General features: G+C 50.7%; 1 protein-coding gene across 1 annotated transcript; it reads left to right on the forward strand.

Annotated features, from left to right (window-relative positions):
• The first annotated feature begins 1,478 nt into the window (after nt 1–1,478).
• Nucleotides 1,479–7,768, forward strand: WFDC5 (WAP four-disulfide core domain 5). Its single transcript, XM_047770312.1, has 4 exons — nt 1,479–1,646; nt 6,159–6,299; nt 6,391–6,531; nt 6,921–7,768. The coding sequence occupies exons 1-3, from the start codon at nt 1,562–1,564 to the stop codon at nt 6,528–6,530; spliced, it is 366 nt and encodes a 121-aa protein (XP_047626268.1). The 5' UTR covers nt 1,479–1,561; the 3' UTR covers nt 6,531; nt 6,921–7,768.
• Nucleotides 7,769–9,003: the final 1,235 nt, after the last annotated feature.

Below are 9,003 nucleotides of genomic sequence, written 5' to 3' on the forward strand. Positions count from 1 at the left end.
GGAGTTCCCGTCGTGGCACAGCAGAAACGAATCTGACTAGTAACCATGAGGTTGTGGGTTCGATCCCTGACCTCACTCGGTTAAGGATCTGGCGTTGTGGTGAGCTGTGGTGTAGGTCACAGGTGCAGCTCAGATCCCAAGTTGCTGGGGCTGTGGTGTAGACCAGCAGCTGCAGCTCTGGTTCAACCCCTAGCCTGGGAACGTTCATATGCCGCGAGTGCGGCCCTAAAAAGCCAAAAAAAAGAAAGAAAGAAAAGAAAATGCATTTCTTCAATATACATGTGTAGTCTATAATCAGGAAAAAAATTTAGCCTCATAAAATTCTCCTTCTAAACCAAGCTGTTGAGGGGATGCTAGAATTCCAAACATCACATCAGAACATAGAATACAGGGCCTCTCTTTTCCTGAGAGCTTGGAAGACAGCGTGAGGGATTCGAGTTAAACCCAAGGAAGAACTTCCTGATGGCAAGGGTGGTTTGGGGCTGGAACATCCTCTTCCTTTCTCAGGATCTCAGATGAGGTATTGCCCCACTTCCAAGACCCAGGAAGTGGATGGGAATCATGGAGAGTCAGTGGCAGACGTCCCGGCCCCAGTTAGGAATGACCTATGTGTCCTTGGGCCAGTCCCCAGCCTACGGTCACCTCATCTTTCAAGTGGGAGGGTAACCAGGAGGGTCTTGATCTCCACTAGTCCTGCTAAGCTACTTGGTTCAGTGCGGTTTCTTATGGGAGCCCCGCTGTCTCTGTTCCACCAAATGCAGGAGCCAGATGATGTGAAACCTAAGGTGGGATCCTTGGCAGAGAGGATTTCTTTTTGCTCAGGATCCCTTAGGATGACAGAAGGGGTCCCAGAGGCCACCTCCATCTGCCTTGACCCGTGACCACAGCCAAACCCAAACCCCTGCTCCAGCCACCCCTGACAGCTGAGCCAGCCCAGGCAGAGGGCAGTTCTACCAGATGCCACTGGAGGTGACCTCATCAAAGGCAAGAAGCTCTCCGGCCTCCACGGGACAGAAAGCCCAAGAGGAGATGACAGGGCGGGCCTCACCCACCGTGCCAGCTGGGGCCAGCCTTCTCCAGCAGAGAGCTCTGCCCCTCCGAGTTTTCCTAGGCATCAAGACCTCTGCAAACCGCCCCCCGCCCGGCCAGTCAAAGCTGACTTCTATCCTCTGCCCACGCCACGGCTGGGGCTTCAAGATCTTAGAGAACCAGGAATGGGAGCAGCTGACTCAACAAATTTTACCCTTTATACAGATGAGAAAAACCTAGGTCCAAAGAGAGAAGGGATTTGTCCAACTCCCAGCCCAAGTCAGCGACACCCGGCAGGACTGGATCCTAGCCCCCAACACCCGGGACCTGCCCCCACCCATCATCAATTCTTGCACAAGTGCCCTTGCACTGAAGTTCCTGAGCAGGGGCGTGGCTGGGACATGGCAGACACGTGTCGCTCCATCCACCCCCGCTCCTTCCTCCCTTGACTCAGTTGCTCTAGTCTCTGAGGCGACAGGTCTTCATTTAGGAGCCTCTGAGTCCATCCTTACTAGTTGTTGGCAGCAGAAACATGAGGGCCCAGAGCCTCCTCCTCCTGGTGGCCCTCCTGGCTTTGGGGAGCCAGCTGCCTGCCGCTTTGGGCAGGAAGAAGGGAGGTGAGTATGGGCAGGTTTCTCTGCTCCAGGGACAGAGGTGGTTTTTACCGCTTAGTGGAGAATCAGGGCTTGGAGGAAGGCCGGTAATGCAGTGTGTGTGTGTGTGTGTGTGTGTGTGTGTGTGTGTGTGTGTGTGTGTCTGTGTGTCTGTGTGTGTGTGTGTGTCTGTGTGTGTGTGTGTCTGTGTGTGTCACTGTGGATGCCTACTTTTTTTTTCCTTTTCTTTTTAGGGCCACACCTGTGGCATATGGAAGTTCCCAGGCTGGGGGTCAAATCTGGTCGCCTATACCACAGCCACAGCAATGCAGGATCCGAGCCACATCTGCGACCTACGTCGCAGCTCCTGACAATGCTGGATCCTTAACCCACTGAGCGAGGTCAGGGATTGAACCCACATCCTCACAGAGACAACGTCAGGTCCTTAACTTGCTGAGCCACAATAGGAACTCTGACGTCTGCTTCTTAGTGCTTCCAGCAGCTTGCCTTTTGTTTGTACATCTTGATGCCTATCAGCCTGCCTGCATCTGTAACTATAAACATCTTCCTGCCAGCTCTTTGGTCCTGGTCTGTGCCTGTCACATGTCTGAGTGTGAGTTTGGTTTACACGCATGCATCTATCTCTACATCCATGTGTATCTTTGCGCCCGCTCATCTGTGGGATCTGTGTCAGCATATGCATTACTTAGGAATGACCACATCCACGTGTGACTGAGCTATGTGCCTGTCCACATGTGTGCCCATCTCCCTGTGCCTCTGGGAACAACAGGAGACAGCTGGTACCTGCCCTTTGGTTGCTTCCACGGAGGTGTCTGGATCTGTGGGTTTGCAGGGCAGGGAGGTGACCCCTTCTGTCATCTTCTGTGGCCAACTAGGCCTGGTCTGGCCCCTGCCCACCTTTTCTCTGTTCTTCTCGGGCCTTCTCTGTCCCCGCAGCCCCATCGGGGAAAGGGATGCCAGAGCTGAGTAGGGGGTGTGGTTTCTGGGACCTGTTGGGAGGAAGTGCTACCCCTCTACCTCTCTTCTCCCCCACCTCCCCCAAAAGGCTCGATCCCACCTGTCAACAGGTGAGGGAGGCTGGTGCTGATGGAGTAGCTAGACAGGTGCCTCCCTATCTGGGTGATGCCTCCGCCTCCACCCCTTCCGTAACACTCTGACCTACATACACCTGTGCAGCCCTGGCCCTGCCTCAGGGGAAGGAGACAGTCATGGGGACAGGTCCCCTCCTCCAGAGGGCCCTGGGGAGCAGTTTCTGCCTAACATATGCCTTCCTCAGAACAGAGCTGTCTCCGTGGGGTGTGAGCTGGTTTGGGGAAGAGAGTGCTCAAAGGTCCCCTAGGCTGAGCCAGGAAGGATGCTGGCAAGTTCCAAGGCCAGCCCCGTGCTGGCTGTGATTCAGGCACCATCCCCACACTCCTCCTCATTGCAATGTTGGGAGGTCAGGGTTATCTTTATCCTCATTTTCCAGATCAGGAAACAGGCTCAATGGGAAACCCTCTGCCCAAGGCCAGAGACCTGACCTTGAGTTAGTGTCAAAGGTGGCATTTGAATGCAGGTGTGTGGAATCAGGGCGACCCCCCATCCCAACTTACTCCTTGTCAACTGCGATCACATGTCTCTCTCCCAGGACTAAAGGGTGTCTTGAGGAATCAGGTCCTGGCAGCTGATAAGGGCGCCAAAGTGGGCACTTTAGGAGGGCTGCTGGGGGCACTGGGAGAGGACGCCCTGATACCCAGCCCAGCAGCTCAGAGGCGGACGAGAGCCAGCACCCGCAGAACCTGAGCCTGCGCAGAACCTGCCTCATGGTCAAGCGGGGATGTGCTGGTCTCCCCCCACTTCACACATCCCCGTTCTGTCCTGACTCTCCCCCATGAGACGGTGGCCTGGCTCTCTAGAATGTCAGACAATGGAGAGTGACAGGGTTGAGCGTAGGGAAGTCTTGGCTTGTGGTCGGTAGAAGCCCAGACACCTCTGTTTAAAAGACACCCCCCTCGATGGAAATCCTATAAAATTGGATTGTGATGATCAGCGCACAACTATAAATGTAATAAATTCATTGAGTAATTTTAAAAAATTAACTTTGAAAAAATAAAAATAAAAGACACCCCCACCTCACTCATCAGGGCGTCTCTGATATTAACAGTCCAGCCCAGTGCCTGGTCAATAGTAACTGCCCAACAAACGTTTTCAATGGTTATATGAATAGATCTGCGTCTGCGTGGCTCTGGGCATACGACTGTGTGTGTATGACTGTGTATGCATGTATATATCTCTCTGTTTACACCCACACATATGCTATATACTCATATATACATATAACTATGTATGTCTGAGTGTGCCTATAATTATCTGAGTGTATATATTTACTCGTGTAGGCATGTGTATATGACAGTGGGCCTCTATATTTGACTATGTGTATACGTTCCAGTTCATATGTACATACATGGCTGTGTTTATACATGTATATAACTTTCTTGTGAATGTCTGGATGTGTATATACATATGTACAACATATACACACATGTATATGCACAGATCAAACTCGATTAAATGGCTATTTTGGGGAGTTCCCCTCATGGCTCAGCAGAAACGAATCTGACTAGCATCCATGAGGATGCAGATTCGATCCCTGGCCTCGATCAGGGTTAAAGGATCCAGCATTGCTGTGAGCTGTGGTGTAGGTCACAGACATAGCTCAGATCTGGCACTGCTGTGGCTGTGGCGTAGGTCAGCAGCTACAGCTCCAATTCGACACCTAGCCTGGGAACCTCCATATGCGGCAGGTGCAGCCCCAAAAATACAAAAAAAAGGCTATTTTTGTAGATCAAAAAAGTTGAATATCAGCAGTTTTATATGGTTAAGCTCATATCTATGTGTGTGTATTTATCTAAACATGTTTGCATATTTGACCGTGCATGTGTACCTGTGTGTGTGTGTTCAGATATCTGTGTAAACGTGTCTTTCATTTCCTAAGTCTTCCTCTCCCTAAGACATCCCCAGACTGTGTTCCTTTCAGAGAGTATATGAGTACATATGTCTGTGTCTCTATGTAGACACCTGTGAGTGGGGAGCCTGGAGTTGGAGGGAAGGCAGATGAAGACTTGAATGTGATGCACCGGGCAAAGGGCACAGCAAAAAGCAGGCCCTGCACAGAGAAGGGGCTTGGAGTTGATCAGGAGCCACCAAGTAGAAAGAGCGATGAGACCAGAGAGATGGACAGGCATGAGACACGGCCTTGTTGGCCCAGATGGAGGTTTTTTTTTTTGTCTTTTCTAGGACCGCTCCTGCGGCATAGGGAGATTCCCAGGCTAGGGGTCTAATCGGAGTTGTAGCCACTGGCCTACGCCAGAGCCACAGCAACCAGGGATCCGAGCCGCATCTGCAACCTACACCACAACTCATGACAATGCCAGAACCTTAACCCACTGAGCGGGGCCAGGGATCGAACCCTCAACTTCATGGTTCCTAGTCGGATTCGCTAACCACTGAGCCACGACGGGAACTCCAGGTGGAGATCTTGATTTCGTTTTTCCCTCTCTTTTATGCCATCTGAGTCTCAAACCAGTCCTGGAAGGAGGGAGTCCAGCCTCCCATTTCACAGACAGAAAAATGAGGCATAGAGTAAAAAAACAAACAAACAAACAAACAAACAAAAAAAACCCCCAAAATTTACCAGCCATTTGCAACAATACAGATGGACCTCGAGGGCACGGTACTAAGTGAAATAAGTCAGAGAGAGAAAGACAACACTGTACGATCTCATTTATATGTGGAATCTAAAAAATAAAACTGAAAAAAATTAAGCTCCTGGATACAGAAAACAGTTGGTAGTTGTAGAGGTGGGGTGGGGGCGAAATGGGTGAGGGGGGTCAAAAGAAACAAACCTCCAGATAAACAGTAAATAACCCATGAAGTTATAATGTACAGCATGGTGACTACAGTTAATAGCGCTAAACTGCATATTTGAAAGTTGCTAAAGGAGCTGATCTTAAACGTTCTCATCACAAGAAAAAAAAATTTGCAGCTGTAGATGGTGACCTCTGTTGATGGGGCCTGTGGTGATCATTCAAGTACATACAAATATTAAATCATGGCTGTGCACCTGTAACTAAGAGAATGTTAGTGTCAATTAGACCTCAGTTAAAACATGAAATTAAAAATAGGAGTTCCTGCTGCGGCACAATGGGATCAGCAGTGTCTCTGCAGCGCCAGGATGCAAGTTCAATCCCCTGTCCAGCACAGTGGATTAAAGGATCCAACGGTGCCACAGCTTCGGCGTCGGTCACAACTGTGCCTTGGATCTGATCCTTGGCCTGGGAACCATAAGCCATGCAGTGGGCAAAAAAGGGGAAAAAGAAAATAAATACATACAAGATAGTTCATGGAAAAAAGAAATTGCCAAAGGACAGGCAAGAAGTAAGGAGTGGAGAATTTAGATCATGTGATGCCCAGGGCAGCATTTATGCCTAATTCTGAACTGCCTCCAACTGCGAAATTTGGGGGGGTCTCTTACAGAGAAGTCTGGGGGCTGCCCACCGGATGATGGGCCCTGCCTCCTATCAGTGCCTGACCAGTGTGTGGACGACAGCCAGTGTCCCTCTAGGATGAAGTGCTGCCACCAGGCTTGCTTCCGCCAGTGTGTCCGAAAGGTCTCAGGTAAGTCTCTCTCCACCCTGCTGACCCCAAGCCAAGCCCCAGGGCCCAGGGCCGGGGCGTGGGCGAGGCTCACTGGGGCCCTGTGTTGCAGTGAAGAAGGGCAGCTGCCCCAAGGACCCACTGCGCTGCCTCAGTCCCGTGCAGCACCTGTGCTCCAAGGACTCGGACTGTCAGGGCCTCAGCCGGTGCTGCCTCGGCGCCTGCGGCCGGGACTGCAGAAACCCTGTCTGAGGTATGGCTGTGTGTGCCTGGGTGAGTTCTTTCCCTCTCTGAGCCCCAGCCCTAGGCGATTCCTCCAGTTCAACAGGGCTTAACAGGTGCCTGCCCAGAAGCCTGGCGCGCCCATGGCTGGAACTGGGGAAGTGGATGCGGGGGTGGGGTGGGGATGCTGTGAGGATGAGGGAGGAACCGAGGAACCTTGTTCTCTTACTGAACTTCCTGCCTCTCCTGGACCACAGCTCCAAACACTCTGGGCTTCAGTTTGCCTTGTGAAGGAGGGTGGGGAGTCCTGCCGGAGTGGCTGGGCTGGGGGGGCCAGGGCAGGGGTTGTCTGGATGGAGGATCAGACCCAGAGCTTTATTGTGGGAGGGGGAGGTTAACTCTTTCCTTCTCTCTCCTCAGGTCAATTCCGGCTTAGGATCCACAGCTCTGAACCTCAGGATGGGGTTCCCTCCCTGCAGGAAGATGGGATGATGGCGGGCCTGGGACCCCGCCACCTAGATGTAGCCCTCTTTGCCAGGGGCAATTCCACCTTCTGATGAACACTGATCTGCTGTCACTTCCCCTGCAACCCATCCACCCCTGGATCCTCCTCCTGGGAGTCAAGGTCTATAGCCAGACCTCAAAGGACTCCTCTCTGTTGCCTGAGCTTCTCAGCCTTCCTAACGCCCACTTTCACATCTTTTTGGATGTGTGTTTCTTCCACCTGAAATGCCCAGTTCAGCCTGGCCTCTCTTTGTGGAGCCCTGACCCCTCCCTCAGGCAGCCCAACCACTCCAAATGTATGTCCCAGCAGAATTTCCCAAACATCAATCTACTCACATACACCTGTTTCGCAATGTCTGCCATACCTGCAGAAAAGCATCCTGATATTTTGTGTATTGCCTGTGCTACTACTTACCTAAGTTTTCCCTTAAATGGACTCACTGTTGTATATAAATAAATTCAGTTCAAAAGAAAAATTGGATACCACTACCCTACGGGGGACACGCAGGATCACTTGTCACAAATAAGATGTAATTGTATAAGCAGATGCAATGAAAACAGCTAAGTTCCATTGAAGTAAATCATACCAGATTAAATTATAGTAAATAATAGTATTAAATTCTGGCTAGATGCTGCCACCTGTCAAGACTATGTGCCCGAAGCCTGCTCTCTGTCTCTGTTGTAATAAAGGAAGATTAACAAGACTTAAAGAGCTGCTAAACTGAGACTTTCACGGAAAACCTAGAAGAAATGAACAAATTCTTAGAAAGGAGCCATCTTCCAAGACTAAACCAAGATGGAATAGAAAAGATGAGCAGACCAATCACAGGAACTGCAATTGAAACTGTGATTAAAAAACGTCCAACAAACAAATAAACGGAGACCTTTTTCCTGGTGTAGTTGCAAAGACTGAAAAGAGAATTTTCTCAATCCAAGAGTCGATGCATGATGTTGTGTCCAGGCATAACCTAAGGCTATTTCTTTTCTTTTTTAGGGCTGTACCCATGGCCTATGGGAAATGCCAGACTAAGGGTCGATTTGGAGCTGTAGCTGCTGGCCTACACCACAGCCACAGCAACACAGGATCCAAGCCTTGTCTGAGACCTACACCATAGCTCATGGCAATGCCAGATCCTTAACCCACTGAGCAAGGCCAGGGGTCGAACCTGCAACCTCATGGTTCCTAGTCGGATTTGTTAACCACTGAGCCACGACGGGAACTCCTGAGATCACTTCAAATTGCTCTCCAATTGGGGGAGATGTTGCCTGAACAGTTGGGATGTCATTAATGGGTAGGCCTGTCTCCATCGCCAGGCAATACCTCCTTGACCTCTATTTCTTGAGGGCCTGGTCCATAGTCAGGGCTTAATGAGTAGGGGTGTCGATGACGGAATGACAGCCATCCCAAAGGACATTCCTGGACCCAGACAGCTAGATCCCTGCCTGTCCCTCTTATCCAGGGCTTACTTTGAGGAGGGGAAGGAGGTGGGTGGACCCCTTCCTGCTTTATCTGCTGGGTCTCCTGTGTCCTGATAGAATCTGGGGCTGACAGTCAACTGTGGAGGTGAACTTGAGGATCCTAGATCTTCTTTCCTTGTTCCCTTGACCTTGAGTGTGGTCACAGGTGAGTCATCACTCTGGACTTCAGATGGCCCTGTTGGAAGATGCAAGAATTTTACTTCCTTACTGCCATAGACCTTCTCATGGGGTTCAAATGCCTGAACTATTGACTCAAAAGCAGCACATGCTAATTATATGGATTCAAGGTGAGGTCTGCGAGGGGGAGGAGACAGAACAATCAGGGAGTCACTGACTACCTGTGGGCTGTGATATTTCCCTTCCTCTCTCTGGGCCTCAGCTGCCCCATCTATAAACTCAGGTGGTTAAAACAATACATTGTACTGTTTGCCTATAATCTTCCCTCTCCACCCCTACCCTGGCGAGGTGATTTGGGTCCTGGCTCTAGGACTTGTTTTGGCCAATGCGACTTGGCTGCAAG

The sequence above is a fragment of the Phacochoerus africanus genome, chromosome 3 (assembly GCF_016906955.1).
Source record: "Phacochoerus africanus isolate WHEZ1 chromosome 3, ROS_Pafr_v1, whole genome shotgun sequence".
NCBI lineage: Eukaryota > Metazoa > Chordata > Mammalia > Artiodactyla > Suidae > Phacochoerus > Phacochoerus africanus.